The sequence below is a fragment of the Euleptes europaea genome, chromosome 12 (assembly GCF_029931775.1).
Source record: "Euleptes europaea isolate rEulEur1 chromosome 12, rEulEur1.hap1, whole genome shotgun sequence".
NCBI lineage: Eukaryota > Metazoa > Chordata > Lepidosauria > Squamata > Sphaerodactylidae > Euleptes > Euleptes europaea.
The window spans coordinates 6,154,052-6,172,244 of NC_079323.1; the positions used below are offsets into that span (position 1 = coordinate 6,154,052).

The 18,193-nt window shown below is 46.2% G+C and overlaps 1 protein-coding gene across 1 annotated transcript in view; it reads right to left on the minus strand.

The window, feature by feature from the left end:
* Positions 1-1,563: 1,563 nt before the first annotated feature.
* Positions 1,564-18,193, minus strand: part of TENM4 (teneurin transmembrane protein 4) — a 450,745-nt gene continuing 434,115 nt past the window's right edge. The window contains exons 29-32 of the mRNA XM_056858091.1: positions 17,764-18,060; positions 14,377-15,991; positions 7,036-7,178; positions 1,564-2,410 (exon numbers count right to left, since the gene is read on the minus strand). Coding sequence (XP_056714069.1) covers positions 1,652-2,410; positions 7,036-7,178; positions 14,377-15,991; positions 17,764-18,060 — 2,814 coding nt within the window. The 3' untranslated portion in view covers positions 1,564-1,651. The remainder of the gene's footprint in view (positions 2,411-7,035; positions 7,179-14,376; positions 15,992-17,763; positions 18,061-18,193) is intronic.

Below are 18,193 nucleotides of genomic sequence, written 5' to 3' on the forward strand. Positions count from 1 at the left end.
GGGGTGTGCATGCAAGCATATCTTTTGGATATGGAAAACAACTCTCTTTGTTTAGGGTTACTATATCTCCCGCCTCCATGCTTCAGTTTCCGTTTCTCATCTCCATAGCCTTCAACTCAACAAGACATTGCTAAACCCTCCCCCCCCAATAAAATCTAAATTCTTTAGAGACCCAGATCTTGGAGGCAGAAGGAATTGTGTAGAAGTACGTGTATAATTTATTCTGGAAGCAGAGGCTTGGTCTCCTCGGATCATGATTGTACTGGATGTGGATTTTCTTTGCAAGCATCAGGCTAGACAGTACGGTGCGCACTGGGTCATGCGAAACCACCCTGATGCTCCAGGAAAGAGGTGACGCTCAATGGTGCATCAGCTCCAGTTTTTAGTATCTCCAATTAAAAGATCTCAGCAGGGCAGGGAAATATTGTGCCTATTATGGGGAGTTGATATGAGCCATAGTAGACCATGCTGGGATAGATGGATTACCGGTCTGCTTCAATCTAGGGTATACCTTTATGAAATCATTCTGGGGAGGAGCTGAAAATGTTTCACCAACCCAACAATAAGACTACACATGGTATACTGGCACTTCGGCTGTAAAGGGAGAGTTTGCATCCTAAAACCTGGACTTTTAAGACACTGGACCAACCGGGTGTACAGAAATATTCTCTTTAAGGAGGGTATGACATTAACAAATATACATCACTGGTGCTTTCTGGCCAACATTATGTGCGAGAAAGTTATTCTAGCAGAGTGTGAATGTTGTTTTTTTCCCTTTCCCCCCAAAGCTGTAATTGGGTTTCCAATTGATGACGACAACAACAAAATGTGTAGGAAAACATTCGGTCGCTCTCTTGCAAAAACAAAAATGGGACAACAAAGCCTATCATAGTAAAAAAAAGACTCGTTTTTTAAAAAAAGATTATACCGTCTCGGGAAGAGGAAAGACCCATCTCGTAAGTCTCTAAGGGCAAGCAATTTTGCCTTGTTTGGCCGTTTCTTGAGGTCACAGGATCGCCCAGAAAGGGTATGAAATGTGAAAATGACCTGCAAGTTCTCTTTTTTTTAGAGACTCACGATTATCTAGAAGGATAACGGTAAGAAGATTTAGAACAGTCTTCGATTTCTTGTTTTTTTCTTTCCCCCTGTTTGCACAGCAGAAAATTATGAGCACAGATTCCCCCTGCTCCTTAATGGAAATCCGCTGCCCCCAGCTTCAGTGTGAAGGGAAAGTAAGAACCCAAGGCGGAAATCCTTCACTCGCCACATGACGTAAACTAAGGACTTACACAGGTAGCTCCCCATTTCCCCCCCATTTCTCACTATGGGGACAGAAAAGACCAAAAATAAAATAAAATAAAGGACACAAGGATTTCACTGTGTTTGTACTACGGCAAAACACATCTTCTGTTCCTCGGGCAGGGGAAAAGAATGATAAAATGTGAGAAGGACAAAATTTTCAAAAAAGAAAACAAAATGATGTTGCATGAATTACAGTGCAACTGTATTATCACTCCACCCCCCAACCTTGTTCATTATCTTTTTTGTGTGTGTGTGTTTATAAAAAAAGGATTGAGTACAACACAGTCTGGTACGCGGCCACAAAAGAGTAGCTGTCTTTGGCAAGAAGTCAACGCGTCGACCCTCTCTGTCACCTTCTGCCCATCTCGCTCTGTCTCATGAAGTGGATGTTGTTCACGCTGTCTGAAAGTTCGGGGTACTGCTCCACGGAGATGACGAAATAGCCGTCGTAGCCCTGAACCCGCCCCGTGTTTAGCAGCTGCTGCTTCTCCCCTTCTGTCCAGGAGCGGGTGCCCTCCTCCCCGTCCCGCAGTCTCTGCTGCTCCCGTGCCCAGGCTTGGGCAACGGCACGTTGTCGGGCCAGCTCTAGCACGCGGGTCTTCTCCTCATCCAAGGTGGTCCCGTAACGGGTGTTCAGACACAGTGCCCCATACTGGAGCTGGATGTCTGTGTAACGTCTAGTCCTTCCATTAAGAACTGTATTGATTTGGGAGACGGTGACGTTGACGCCGTTCTCCAAGGTTCTCCGCCCGCCGGTGAGGCCCAGAATGGACAGGTCGCTGTCCGACGGCCCTTGCTTGACAAAATAGTGCGTGTCCGTGCCCTCGATGGTGAAGTGCAAGTTCTCCAGGTAGTGAGCGTTGTTCAGTATGGCTGCGATCCTCCGCCCGTCCTCGTTAGCCGTGCTGATGATGTCGGTGGCCACCCGCCCATCCTTCATGGCAAACTTGACCCCCTTGCCAATGACGGAGCCCCCTGAAGCGAAGTTATTGTTCTCCTTGGTCTCGTGGCACCCGGCGATACTAGAGCTGTAGATCTCTTCGAAGCGCTCAAGGGTGACGAAAGCCTTCAGCTGTTTCTGTACTTCGCACTGAACTCCCAAGATCGACTGAACGGGGACAGAAAGAAAAGAGGAAGGGGAAGGGAGAAACTGCTGTTAGAGGTAGGCGGCATAGGAAATACTTTTGCATGGCAATTAATGTGCTCCAGTTCTTTAAGAAGGACACACAATATTTTCTGTAATTACTTTTTTAGCTTGTTTAAGTTCTGTTGTGCTTTTACTATTGCACTATTTTATGTTCTTAGAGACACATTTTTGCCCTGATCTAGATGGCCTAGGCTAGCCTGTAAGTAGCCTAGGGTATCTCAAGGAATCACTGGATATGCTATGGTTTTACCAAAATGTTTCTGTTAATTCCTAGAGCTACCCTCTATCTGTGCCCTGACCTAAATGCCCCAGGCTAGCCTGATCTCATCAGATCTTGGAAGCTAAGCAGATAAGAGACCACTAAGGAAGTCCAGGGACGCTATGCAGAGGTAGGCAATGGCAAACCACCTCTGTCTCTTGCTTTGAAAACCCTACTGGGCTGCCATAAATCAGCTGCAACTTAATGGCACTTTCCACCACCAGAGATACATTTAACTATGAAATGTCTTGTTGGGTGAGACCAAAGATCTATCTACTACCCATCAACTGGCCTCACAAAACATCAGCGTGGTGTAGTGGTTAAGAGCAGAGTTTTGGAGCGGTGGGCTCTAATCTGGAGAACTGGGTGTGATTCCCCACTCCTCCACATGAAGCCAGCTGGCTCTCTTAGAGCTCTCTCAGCCTTCACAGGTATCCCGGTCAGGGCAAGAGATGAACATAGGTGGTTATCCATTGCCTGCTTCTGCACAGCAATCCTGGACTTCCTTGGTGGTCTCCCATCCAAATACTAACCAGGGCCGACCCTGCTTAGCTTCTGAGAGCTGACGAGATCAGGGTAGCCTGGGCCATCCTGTTCAGGGACCTGGCTGGCTTACCATCATATTAAATGACTGACATGCCACATGTTCTCCAAGGCTCAAAAGATGATAGCCTCTTTAGTCTTCCCAAGAACACCAGAAAGCCAAAGACAGTAAATGTGGTGTAGTGGTTTCAGTGTCTAACTAGGATCCAGTTCTGGGTCCAGATCTCCATTCTGCCATTAAGTTTGCTGAGTGGTTTTGGACCGGTCACTCACTGCCTTCTCTCAGCCTGGCCTACTTCACAGGGTTCATACGATGCTAAAATGGATAACAGTGGACCACGTACATTGCCTGGGTTCCTTGGAGGAAAGGCAGAATTTTAAAAAGGTACTAGATTGATAGACAGATAACGTGGGATGTTATCACGAGCACCGCCAAAGCCATAATTAAAAAAACGTCTCCGGTATCACAAGAATAAGTCCTGCGTCTTTGAAAAGCTGCTTAATTTTAAGATCTAACGACCTTGAATGCACCCTTTTAATAATATAGCAATGCATTGGGGAAGAGTCCTTTCTTCTCCATATGAAAAACAACCCGCCTGCTTTTTGGCTGCGGAAAATAAAAAGGAAAGGGATGCAAACAGATTATGCACAGTTCAAAGGGAGAGAGTAGCCTGCCTTTGAAATTTCTCTATCCAGTCTGTTTCATCTTCCATCCTGAATTTCTCCTTAAGCAAATGAGCGAAGAAGGGAAATAGAAAATGCCATTTGAGTGGGGGGTGGGGGGGAGAGAGCAGGGGAGAGAGACCTCTGATAAGGCTGTGGCTTTCAGCAAACCGTTGAGATAAAGAGGAACGGTACAACATCAGAAGTCAGGATTGCCTTGGTCCAGCACTTGGGGAAGGGACGTAGCACTTGGGGAAGGGACATAGCTCAGTGGTAGAGCATCTGCTTGACATGCAGAAGGTCCCAGGTTTGATCCCCGGCATCTCCAGTTAAAGGGACTAGGCAAGTAGGTGATGTGAAAGACCTCAGCCTGAGACCCTGGAGAGCTGCTGCCGGTCTGGGTAGACAATACTGACTTTGATGAACCAAGGGTCTGATTCAGTATAAGGCAGCTTCATATGTTCATGTGTTCATGCAAGTAGCTGAGCACTGGCAGAGCCGAATCCAAGATCTGGCCGAGTCCCGGATTCAGAGCTATATTACTCACTGCAAAAGTTATTTCCCAGTAGCAATTTATGTATTTGTTTAGAAAAGAGCAAGAGTCCAGTAGCATCTTCAAGACTAACAGAATTTCTGGCAGGGTATGAGCTTTCGTGAGCTACAGCTCACACCCTGCCTGAAATGTTGTTAGTCTTTAAGGTGCTACTGGACGCCTGCTCTTGTCTACAGCTATTGGCAGACTAACACGGCTACCCATCACAATCTATTTATCTGTTTAGTTAATTTATATCCAGCTCTGCCACTGAGTCTCTGGGTTCAGCCCTGGGTCAACAGCCCACTGGCTGCTTTCCCCTTTGAATGGAAGAATCCTAAGGAATGAGCACAGCCTCCAATTAGAAGGGTACATGTGCTGCCCATAGAATAGGGGTCCCCAGCATGGTGCCCATGGACGCCATGATGCCCGCTGACACCTTTCCTGGTGCCTAAGAAGTGTTTTTAGAAAATCGGTGAAGCCATGTGGGGCCCTTGCTCAGTAGTGCTTCTGACTGGCCGCTGGTTTTACAGAATAAAATAACGTATAAACACATGAAGCTGCCTTATACTGAATAAGACCCTTGGCCCAGCAAAGTCAGTATTGTCTACTCGGACCGGCAGCGGCTCTCCAGGGTCTCAGGCAGGGGTCTTTCACATCACCTACTTGCCTGGTCCCTTTAACTGGAGATGCCGGGGATTGAACCTGGGACCTTCTGCATGCCACACAAATGCTCCACCACTGAGCCACAGCCCCTCCTGAGCATTTCAGTTGCAGCTGCCACCATGGTGGTGGTTTTGCTTTCTCTCGCTCCTCTTTTGGCGTATCATTTTAATCCTCCCCCTCTTTCAGAATTCCAAAGGTGCCACAGGCATTAAAAGGTTGTGGACCCCTGCTGTAGAAGATCCCAGAGTCCATCCCGGCATCTTTAAGAAGAAGAGGAGTTGGTTTTTATATGCCAACTTTCTCTACCACTTAAGGGAGAATCAAACCGGCTTCCAATCACCTTCCCTTCCCCTCCCCACAACAGACACCCTGTGAGGTAGGTGGGGCTGAGAGAGTTCTTAGAACTGTGACTAACCCAAGGTCACCCAGCTGGCTTCATGTGGAGGAGTGGGGAAACAAATCCAGTTTACCAGATTAGCATCCACCGCTCATGTGGAGGAGAGGGGAATCAAACCCAGTTCTCCAGATCAGAGTCCACTGCTCCAAACCACCACTCTTAACTGCTACACCACGCTGGCTCTGTTTAGTCTTTTAGATGACTGTTTAGTCTATTTAGTCTTTTAGCTTTGTCTTCCGCAGTCCGTTTCAGTACCTTTATTGGCATACCAAGGACAATCAAAAAGAGTAAACCTTGCCACAATACATCATTTTACCTCACCTCTTAATTATATCACCAAGAAATTTGGCTACAGATTCAATAATCTCAGAACTTCGGGAGGATAACAACAAGTTAATCTTACTATCGTCGGCTTGATTAGCATAGTTTGATAGAAAAGGATCTAAAAGGGCAGCACGAATTTTGCAATAAAAAAGACAGTACAAAAGAATATGGTCAATACTTTCTATCTCCCCCATAACACAGTTACACACTCTAGCAGAAGTCAAAAAGGGCAAGAGTCCAGTAGCACCTTAAAGACTAACAAAAATATTTTCTGGTAGGGTATGAGCTTTCGTGAGCCACAGCTCACTTCTTCAGATACAGCTAGAATGTGAATCCATCGGTCTTTAAGTAGAGGAACAGTATGTAAATGCGAATAGCAGGCTTGATTGGTTTAGGTGTGATATGCAAAAGAGTCTGTGATGTCCAGGGGAGAGATGGGTATGGAGAAATCAGCATTGGTAATGGGCCATGAATGCAAGGTCTTTATTCAGCCCAGGTAAATGCATTGACTTTAGTTTGAATATCAACTGTAATTCAGCAGTTTCTCTTTCCAATCTCCCTTTAAAATTCCTTTGTAAGAGAACTGCTACTCTTAAATCTGCAACAGAATGTCCTGGAAGGTTGAAATGTTCACCCACTGGTTTTTGAATATTGTGGTTTCTGATGTCAGACTTATGTCCATTTAATCTTTGTCTAAGAGACTGACCTGTTTGTCCAATGTAGATTGTGGAAGGGCATTGCTGGCATGTGATGGCATAAATCACATTAGAAGATGAGCAGGAATATGAACCTGAGATAGTATGGCTGACATTGGTGGGTCCAGAGATGGTGTTCCTAGAATCTATATGAGGGCAAAGTTGGCACCTTGGTTTGTTGCAGGCCTTGGTTCCAGAATCCATGTTCTTGTTAAGTGTGAACACTCTAGCAGAGTATGGAATTTTCTTGTATCTCCCAAACAGAATGGCAGAAGGGAGAACATTAAAACGGGCTAGCATATAAGCTCTCCGAAGATGGGGAGCAGTAAGACAGGAGAAGTACTATGGGAGAGAAACTGCTGCCAGTCAATGCGGGCAATATGAGGTGATGGGTTCTGACTTAGCAGGAGGCAAGTTCTCACATTGCATTGTTTAGCGACAACCCCGAGAGAGGGTCTGCTTGGAGCCCCCAAAAACAGGTGAGCCCAAGCATGTCTGGTGGGTTACCTTGCTATTGTCCCATTCTTGGGTTTTCAGCTGTGTGTGGGTAAGCTCGTAAGACGGCTCCATAGCCTCCACGTCAGGCTTAGGGTATCCGGGGATGACGTTGTGTAGTTGAAACCCAAAGGTAAGCAGCCAACTGTTGACATCTGGAAGGGGAGAGAAGGAAAAAACCAAATACAACTGGAAGTCATCTGAAAACTGCACAGCAAGACACATGGATGCCAGAAAGAGCTGTCAAGTATCCCACATTTCAGAGGGGGGACACCAAACCATCCCACCCAAGTGGGGGGAAAATGGCCTGGGCTAGTGGTGTGCATTAACTCATGTCAAGAGGTCTATATCTGAAAGCGTCCCTAGATAGCTAGCTACGCATCTGCCCACCATGCCTGATTCTGGCTTAGCCGGAATCTCCCCTAGAGGAACATCTGTATTTAATGCAGTGGTCCCCAAGGTCGTGTATGCATGGGAGTTTTACCTGAGGTTTGTTGCTCGCTGGACCCACACTTTTCTGTTGGGAATCTATGCACCAGTCTCCAAACTCAAATCAAATTCCCCCCTTTAAATGCTCCTTTGTAATTGGCTTACTTTGTAGAGCTTACTGTGAGAGAAAACTCCCCCCCCCCAACACAATTGCTGCATAAAATTTGTTTAAGAAGTAAAAACAAAAATGGAACGCGAAGTCCCGGGATTTGTGAGGGCTGGCAGCAAGGTCATCTCTAACGGAGAGGAAACTCATGCATAACTCCAAGGAACAACCGAGACAGACAGGAGGGGGTGAAAGTGAGTGAAAGTACCCATGCATAAATGACGAAAGTGTGGGGTGGGACACAAAAGTGGGTTATGATGACAGGAAAGGGGATCAGGGTGAACCATGTGAGGATGCTCTTGGAGGCTTGATGGCAAATTTGGGTTTGCCTCTGCACAGTATGAAGTAAAAGGTAAACCGTGCTGTTGAGTCACAGCTGACTCATGGGAAGACGAAGACTTTCTCCACCACTTAAGGGAGAATCAAACCAGCTTACAATCACCTTCCCTCCCCCTCCCCACAACAGACCCCCTGTGAGGTTGGTGGGGCTGAGAGAGTGTCACTAGCCCAAGGTCACCCAGCTGGCTTCGTGTGTAGGAGTGGAGAAACAAATCCAGTTCACCAGATTAGCCTCCGCCGCTCATGTGGACAAGCGGGGAATCAAACCCGGCTCTCCAGATCAGACTTCACCCCTCCAAACCACTGCTCTTTACCACCATGCTGGCTCTCCATGCTGGAACCCCGTGAGGTTCCACTTTGTGGGGTTTCCAAGGCAAGAGATGAGCAGAGGTGGTTTTGCCATTGCCTTCCTCTGCATAGCAGCCCCGGTCTTCCTTGGTGGTCTCCCGTCCAAGCACTGAACCTTGCTCAGCTTCTGAGCTCTAATTAGATCCAGTTAAGTCTAGGCTATTAGGGCTGCTACTAATAATATGCAGAATAATGATGAAATACCGCCTTGTTGCTCAGTAATGCTGTATATTCATAAATATTTAAAAGGATATTAAAAAAAATAAGTTTCTTGTTCCCTTTTAAGTGATGTGAGGTCCCTGTGCTTTTGTGCTGAGGAGGGAGAGAGAGTGGCGCAGTTATTTTGCAGGGGAGGTCCCGAAAAGCAAAGTTTACAAGTGGGTTCCATTTCAAAAAGCTTGAGAACAACTGATTACTATTATTATTTTTAATTATTATTCCCGTGAGTTACTATGAGAGCCGAATGTTGACATCTGTGGAACATAAAAATATATTAAATGAAATATAATTTAGAGGCTTGAGCTTACCCAAAAAAAAATAAAAAAAAATTGATAGCAAACAAAGAAACCGAGGCGATGTAAAGATGGCCACATGGCGGTACATTCTGCACAGAACGTTTTGGCCAAGGAGGAAGCAATGTGACATCCGGAACGCCTGCAGGTCAATCGGAACGGGCCAGTGGAATCTATTGGCCAGACAGCTGAGCTTGGATTCGAGAGACGGGGAGCTGAAGGCACACCTCTTCCATGAATGTATCTGCCCTGAAGCCGTCGAGTTACTCCCTCTGGCCATATTTTAACCACCTAACTATATGTTAAGGATCCCCGTGGTGCAGAGTGGTAAGCTGCAGTATTGCAGTCCAAGCTCTGCTCACGACCTGAGTTCGGTCCCAACAGAAGTCGGTTTCAGGTAGCCGGCTCAAGGTTGACTCAGCCTTCCATCCTTCCGAGGTCGGTAAAATGACCCCCCAGCTTGCTGGGAGTAAAGGGAAGATGACTGGGGAAGGCACTGGCAAACCACCCTGTAAACAAAAGTCTGCCTAGGAAACGTCGGGACCCCATGGGTCAGGAATGACCCAGTGCTTGCACAGGGGACCTTTACCTTTTTTAAGGATAAGTTGCTTATCGCTCAGCCTAAGTCCTCCACCAAAAAGATACAAGAAACTTTTTTTTTGGCTTTTTATCAGCAGGCCAAGGGGATGGCTTCTCCTGGCAATACTGGATAGAAACCCATGTTATCAGCTAATGAACCAAAGCAGAGCCAAAAGGCAAGCATCCCTGTCTGCCTCCTTATGTGCAGGGCATGGAAACTTGCACCTTTGAGGATTTAAGAAATAAAAAGCAACATTGTAACCTCCGCAAATCATTTGCTTAACATTCGCTTCAAAACAAAAGCAACGGAGCTCCCCTTATCGACTCGTCTGCTACGTTAATCACAGCAAGGGCCCTTTATGCGAGGCAGAGGATTTTGCTGTGAATTGGGCACTGCCGAAATCGCAGCCTAGAAGTGCACCAGAAGGAAACCAGCGCTTCCGGTCCCCCTCCCAAGGAAGGTATTTCCCATACAGGTCCAATTCTGTGCCATTCATCATATGCACTGTTCTCCAAATGAATCAGCTTTAGAAACACAGAGCTGGAAGGGACCTCACAACGCAGGAAATTCACAACTACCTGGATAGCCCTCTCCCCCATGAACACGTCCCCTCCCCTCCTAAAGCCTTCCAAGTTGGAAGCCATCAACTCATAAGAACATAAGAAAGGCCCTGCTGGATCAGACTGAGGCCCATCAAGTCCAGCAGTCTGTTCACACAGCAGCCAACCAGGTGCCTCCAGGAAGCCCACAAATAAGAACATAATAACATAAGAAAGTCCATGTTGGATCAGACACAGGCCCATCAAGTCCAGCAGTCTGGTCACACGGTGGCCAACCAGGTGCCTCTAGGAAGGCCACAAGCAAGACGACTGCAGCAGCATTTTCCTGCCTGTGTTCCTTTACAGCACCTAATATAATAGGCATGCTCCTCTTATCCTGGAGAGAATAGGTATGCATCATGACCAGTATAGATTTTAACTAGTATTCATGGATAGCCCTCTCCTCCATGAACATGTCCACTCCCCTCTTCAAGCCTTCTGAGTTAGCGGCCTTCACCACACCCTGGGGCAGGGATTCCCACTGGTCCAAAGCAATGACCATCTGGATGGGTCTATACTGGGGCATAATCCAGTATCAGCTCAGCATGTCCAGCACCCACCGATTTCAACCTGAGACATTTAAGCACAAGCTTAGACTTCTCACTGTAGCCCGTGGGAAACCAGAGCTGCTTTTATCCCTGGATGGATTAACCTGCCAGAAAGGTAACAGCCTGGTGTGAGGGTTTTTTTTGAGACAGAACAGTACATTTCACATGACACGGGTTACGTTTTCGTTTCCTCCCTCAGCGACTTGAGAGCACGTGTCAGAACGAATTCATTTAGGGCCAAGGTAGAGGGCATGCCCATTGCGCATAGGGGGTAATAGAAACGTCGACTCAATCTGTCAGAGTTTTCCACCCCTGGGAACGGAAACAAATCACCGGCACAGAAATTGCTGGGCCACAAAAAAGCATTTACAAAAGCGTGTTATGGCGGCCACTGAAGTTAAATTCCAATTAAACAAGCTTTCCTTTGTCTTGTACGAGAGCTCGGGACTTTCAACTTTCATTATGGTCTGCGCTCCAGGGCAGTCCTGAATCGGGGGCGTTTCTGGTACTGGAGGAGAGGAAAGTTTCCTATCACAAGATTAACAGTGCAGTCCTAAGCAGAGTTATATCCTCCTAAGTCTGTTAACTTTGGCTGTTTATGCATGGGTACTTTCGCTCACATTCGCCTCTAGTCTGTCTCGGTTGTTCCTTGGAGTTATGCCTGAATTTTCCGTCCATTAGAGATGACCTCGCTGCCAGCCCTCACACATCCTGGGACTCCCTGTTCCTCTGTTAAGCCAATTCTTCCCTCTTCCCATAGCTCAGCCTGGGTGAAACCTCCGTGCATAAGGCAAAGTGCATAAGGGACACACAAGCCTGGTTTTGCTCTCAGCCAATTACAATACATCATGTCCAGAGGCAGGGATTCAAATGCGTCCTGCTTCCTCAGGGCTCTTTCTGAGGTTTTTAAAAATGAGGTTTGGATTTCTCTCCCTCCCTTTCAGATTGCTCTGTTTCTTGTTTTTTCTTCTTAAAATGCTTTTTTACGCAGCAATAGGGTTTTGGGGGAGGATTTTCTCTCACAGTAAGCACTACAAAGTAAGCCAACTACAAAGCAGCATTTCAAAAGGCGGGGACTTGATTTGAGCTTGGAGACTGCTGGTGCATAGATTCCCAACAGGAAAGTATGGGTTAAGCAAGCAACGAACCTCAGGTAAAACTCCCAGGCATAAACGATCTTTGATGGACTTAGAAGGGTGTAACTCTGTTTAGGATTGTGCTGTTAGTTTCAACGTTCGAATCTTTCCTTGTCAGGGCCAACGTCAGCATTCCCTGAGGTGGGGAAGCTGCCGGGCCCCAGGGTCTCTGGCAGGACCAGCTGTTGTTGACCCTCCACTCATTTATTTGCCAGCCAAGATCAGAGGAGCATGCCTATTACATTAGGTGCTGTGGAACGCAGGCAGGATAATGCTGCTGCAGTCGTCTTGTTTGTGGGCTTCCTAGACGCCCCTGGTTGGCCACAGTGTGAACAGACTGCTGGACTCGATGGGCCTTAGTCTGATCCAGCAGGGCTTTTCTTATATTCTTATCATGCCCCCAGAGTAATCTCACTGACTCCAATGGCGTTTGTTTTCTTAGGTCAAAAGACTGCAGTCTCTTAGGTCTGGCCCACATTTAAAGCAAACCGATACTTGTTTTTCATCAGCCCGTAAGTACCAATTCTCATGGATGAATTAACACTTAATCGCATTGTTATTTTTAAAAGGCTTGATAAAAGGTCATGATTAGAAAGGATTTATCTGCTGCTCGGCAAGAGAAAGGATCCCTAATGCCATTTATTTAGATGCAATTTAGAATCTGGGCTGCCAGCTGATGCACACAGTGATACCTCTACGCGACGGGCAGGAAATTAGAAGGATATTAATCACCTTTTAATCTGGCGAAAGGGATGTCTGGAGGACTGGGAGGAAGTTGTGGGGGAGAGGGACCCTTCAACTATGTTTTTGCTTGCTCCTTGGCATACAGGGGGTTTGGGACACAGGAGTGTGTTTAGGGGGAATGTGGTAGTTGTTTATGATCATACTCAGCATAGAAAATGTCCTCCACTTCCATTGTTTTGCGTCCTATTGTGTTAGATCTTACCAGTTTCCCCTTGATAAGCTACAAATAAACCTTTTCCTTTTTGTTTAATCTGTCTGTCACATATCACAGTTAACATAAGAAAAGCCCTGCTGGATCAGACCAAGGCCCATCAAGTCCAGCAGTCTGTTCACACAGTGGCCAACCAAGTGCCTCTAGGAAGTCCACAAACAAGATGACTGCAGCATTGTCCTGCCTGTTCCATAGCACCTAATCTAATAGGCATGCTCCTCTGATCCTGGAGAGGACAGGTATGCATCATGACTAGTATCCATTTTTAATAGTAGCCATGGATAGCCCTCTCCTACATGAACATGTCCACTCCCGTCTTAAAAGCCTTCCAAGTTGGCAGTCATCACCACATCCTGGGCCAGGGAGTTCCACAATTTACAGTTGGTTGTAATAGATAAGCAACAAAGTCATACAGAAATATCTCAAATTAAAAAAAAGGGTATAGTTGAGAAATACCAACAAACTGTGGTTTATTGTATCATGAATGAGCACAAGGGATCCTGGGTCTTATACATTCCCTCCCTCTCCCTCCTACCATTGCACATGGCTATACATTTCCACTTCCACAGTAAACCACAGTTTGTTGTTAGATCCATACCACAAACTGGTGCATGCTCTCTTCCCTACAAACAAGGATTCAAACATCTGGGTTGAGAACCAGCACAGTTTGTGGTTTGGCAGTAACTACAAACTTGGTTTTGTGCCAAAGTGAATGTTCTTCATGAGCTGGCCATGTGTGAGAGTAAAAGGGAGTGGGGAACGTGAGCCTGGGAAGTCTTCAGGCTCATTCAAATAACAGCAAAGCACTGAAATTTGGATTTGATTCACACATCCAGTTACCTGAAGGGATGGGTGGGGTCTCCCTTCTTGGAGGTCCTCAAGTAGAGGCTGACCAGCCATCCGTCAGGGATGCTCTAAGTTTTGAATTTCCTGCACTGAGTAGGGGGGTTCCAGTTAATGGCATGCTCAGTTCTAGGACTCTGTGACATAAACATGGCTTCTTCCTAATAAACTCCCCCAAAAAACTCCAAGAACTTGGAAACACCATGGTCATTTATGAATGGAAGTTTTACTGAGGTTCGTTGCTCGCTGGACCCACACTTTCCTGTTGGGAATCTATGAACCAGCAGTCTCCAAGCTCAAATCAAGCCCCACCCATTTAAATGCTGCTTTGTAATTGGCCTACTTGTAGTGCTCACTGTGAGAGAAAATCCCCCCTCCCCTAAACCTAACTGCCACATAAAAAAAAGCATTTTAAGAAGAAAAAACAAAAAATGGAGCAATCTGAAAGGGAGGGGGAGAAACCCAAACCTTAAAAAAAGCCTTTCTTCTGCTCAGAAAAAGCTCTGAGGAAGCAGAAAGTATTTGAATCCCCGCCTCTGCTGATTGGCTGTGAGTGAAACCAAGTTTGCATGTCCCGCACTTCACCTTCTGCATGGGGATTTCACCTGGGCTTTGCTCAGGGGAGAGGGAAGAGTCGGGTTAACAAAGGAATGGGAAAACCCAGACATTGGGAGGGCTGGCAGCGAGGTCATCTCTAGTGGGCAGAAAACTCATGCATAACTCCAAGGAACAACTGGGACACACCGGGGGCAAACGTGAGTGAAAGTACCCATGCATAAACGACCTATGAGTGCAGGTTTGAAAACCTTCCATGTCATAAAAACGAATGTAGTCAACAATAAAGCCATTGCGGTTGATTGATGGGCAACAGAGCCACCAGCCAAGAAAGGAAGCTTACCTGTCATGTAGCACTTGATATCCTGAGAGTTACTAATAGGGTTGTTATTTTTGAACATGTAAAGATTGAAAGGCATTATGTTGCTGCTGCTCAGACGTTTCCAAATTTCATGGTCCGGGCTTGTCCACCGACCAGCTAGCACGTCATAGTCTCTCTTCCCCATATGTATGAGTTTGGTAAGGGGGTCGTACAGGCCTCCTTGGTAACCAATGATGATCTGAAAGTTTGGGTTGGTGTCCATATAGATCTCCCCGTAAGCTGTGTACAATATCTGCTTGATCATTAAGCCTGTCCCGCTGAAGACTGCCAAAGGGGTCCCAGTGTTATCGCAGGCGATGTAAAACTCGTCTCCACTGCTAAGCTCCATAGCAAACAGGTGGCCCTGGAGGTCATAATAGAGGGAGGTTATCTCTGAACTTGAGTGATTGTAGAGATGGGTGACTTTGGTGGGGTTGGTGAGGTCTGCATAAAAGAACTGCAAGTGATGGCCATGGGCGGTTTTGCTGGAGACCCTTCTTCCGAGCCCATCGTAGCGATACTTCACAGACCACCCGCTGGCTTTGTTGTATGCCTTGATGAGCAGCCCTGCTGAGTTGTACTCAAAAACATCATTCCCCCTTTGCCTCAGGAAGCCGTCTTCATCCATCTTGTACTGCACGTCCCCCAGTCTTGTAATCCTGTCCCTGAGATCATACCTCAGTGGTGTGAGGCGGGCGCTGTTGCCAGGACTCAGCAAGTGGAGGTTTCCATTGAGGTCATAACTGTACCGCCAGAGTGGCTTCTCATTGATTGACACAGTCTGGAGCTGCCCATCGGCGTCATACTCGTATGAATACCTCGTTGTGTTTGCGTACGGGCCAACCTTCAATTCCTTCTTCACTACTCTACCCATGTTGTCATACTGAACGGTCATCCAATACATGAGGGACCTGAATATCTCATACTGCACTTCTTTCATCCTACCATAGGCGTCAAAATGCTTTGTGTGAGTCATGACAGCTGTGGTGATGATTTGGTTGATGTCGTAGTATATCACCCCGAACTTGCCGAACTGTTCTGTTTTACCCGAAACGTCATCGTATCGGTAAAGGTCGATGGGTAGGGGCGTCTCATTGATCACCGCTTGCATGCTGGTCACCCGGAAGCTGTTGTCATAATTGTAGTCAAAGCGGGCATTCACCATGCCTTCTTCTGTGAAACGAAAGATCTGCCGGTCGATGAGCGGTCCAATCTGTCTATATCTGATGGTGCAGGTGAACCCTTCGTTTTGCAAGTTTATGGTCTTCAGCATCCCAGCTGTTTCATCGTAGCTGAAGCTGATTTTAGTCGTGTCGTAGAGCATCTCGGCCAGCTTGGAAAGCTTTCCGTATTTGTAGATGACCCGCCTCCCCGTCCCCAAATGACAAGTGTGAAGGAGCTGCTTTTCCTCATTGAAATCCTGAACGACGGAAGCATTGCCCTCTGGGGGCCTGTAGATATTCCTATAGTAACCAATGGAACGGATAGTTTCTAAGGTCTGCCGGGCTACGTTGGGCATGGTCACGGATGACAAACGATCATTCTTATCAAACTCGAAAATGTACTGCCGTTGACTGTGAAGGAGCAGCACCATAGACTGTAAGTAGGAGAGAAAACAAATAATGATCATTCCTCATTTTGAAAGGCGCAAAAACTTGAAATTCATCAAGCAGGACACTGATATCATTGTCAAAACCAATTGCAAACTTCCTTCCTTCAGAGATTATTTGTGATCTAGGGAAGAGCAGAAGTACCCTCAGTTGGTGGAACGATGAAAATAATCTTACAGATTCTTGTTTTGTGATACTGACACCCTCTCCCTCTGCCGCCTCAAAAAACTTTTGGTGAAACAATAGCTCTAAAATGAAATAGGAGTGGCACCAAAATTTATTCCTGCAAAAACATTTGTGGGTCAGAAATGCATGTAAGCATTATTATTATTGTTATTGTTATTAAAAAAACATTTATATGCTCCCTTTCCACCCAAATAGGTTCCCCAAAGTGGTGAACATCAGGTATTAAAACATGCAAAGTATGGACCTCTAACTCATGAAAGTTTATGCTGGACTAAATTCTGTTAGTCTTTAAGGTGCTAATGGACTCTGTTGTATTTTGCAGGTATGGACTATCATGGCTACCCAGCAGGTATTATCAATGGATCCAGTTTCTGAAATAACCAAGGTATTAAAGGTTTATGTTCACTGATGTCAAACCCCCTTCTGACTTCACGAATGTCTACTTGGTGAAAATATTCCAAGATGCGGCCAGAGGAGAGGAGGAATTGTTCTCCTTAGCATGAAGACTTTGTATACAAAATATGTCTTTTTCAAGTATGTGGGAAATATGGTTAGATAATTACTAGGGTTTTCCACACAGGAACAATTCCCTGTAGTTTTCCAGTTGCTGCTGCAGCTAACAATTTAATGTAGCAGCTACAGGATATCTAGACAGTGGGTTTCCACACGCTTTCCCTGCCCTGTTCCTCTGCAGTGCCATCCTCGCCCCATACCATGGGGGCCTTTAAAAAAACTGTAATAGCTAGATTGCTATAGCACTGTAGCATTATAACTATTTATCTACTAGATTCTCTCAATTCCTAGTTTTCATTTAAAAGAAAAAGTCTTTAGCCCCTTTTGTTTCAGAGACAGAAGGGAAAACTTGTTTCTCTGTAATGAAAATGGCTCGAGACTTACTTTCTTTAAACTGAGAGCTGGGAATTCAGAGGACCTATCCGATAGAGTGCTATATTATTATAATGCTATAGCGATTTAGCTACCTTTTTCATAAAGCCCCCTGGTGGCAAGAGAGGGAGAATGACAGCCGTGTGGGAATGGTGGCAGGGAAAATGGCGCTGAAGGGAGTTGTGTCATACCTTCCATGTGGAAAGCAGAATGCTTCAGCTGCATACAGGCAGGAAACACCTATCAAATGTTGTTTGAGAAACAACAGAGAAAACCATGGATAGACAATGGTTGGGAAACAATGCTGTGTGGAGGCTTGGAAATAAATCTGCTGCAGTTGCGAATCCAAAATGGAGCAAAAATGTGGAAGTCACCACTGTCCTCTCACCCCGAATCCCCCAAAGTACCCATCGAACTCCCTCGAGTTCATAAAGCAATTTGAAGATTTAGTGTAAGAGCCATTGGTTTAAAAGAGAACGCAGTCTTCAGGCAGCGGCTGGGCAAACACTTGTCAGGGATGCTCTAGGCTGATCCTGCATTGAGCAGAGAGTTGGACTAAACGGCCTGTATGGTCCCTTCCAACTTTATGACTCTATGACTCTAAGGAAAGGCGAAGGATAAATTGAGAGGAATTGATACGTGATCCCTTAAAAACTCCTGAAATGTCCTATCTGTAGGCGGCACTGACCTTTTCTAAATAAGTGTAGCTCCAAGATTTCCCATCAGCGAAGATTCTGGATGTAATCCGGCCCGACGGGTCATAGTCCATCCTTTCTGACATGGTCCCCCGCTGGATCCCAGCAATGTGTCCCCCCGAGGAGTAGGTAACGTTCACTCCATTCAGCCTGCTGCTGGGAGACCAAAGGCTGGGCCGGCCGGCCTGGTCGTACAGGATCCGCAGGGTGAACTTGCGATGATCATCATAGATCTTCTCTGTTCTTGTCACCCGGTCAAAGTCGAGGGACAGCAAATTTCTGTTATGAACCTGCAGCAGACCAGAGAGGAATGAGAATGAGAATCGGAACGACACTGGAGGGCCTGTGAGGATGAATTATTAACTGCTCTTCAAAGCAAACGAACAATCATGGGGGTTTTTCCTAGCAAGCTCACCAGTTTCT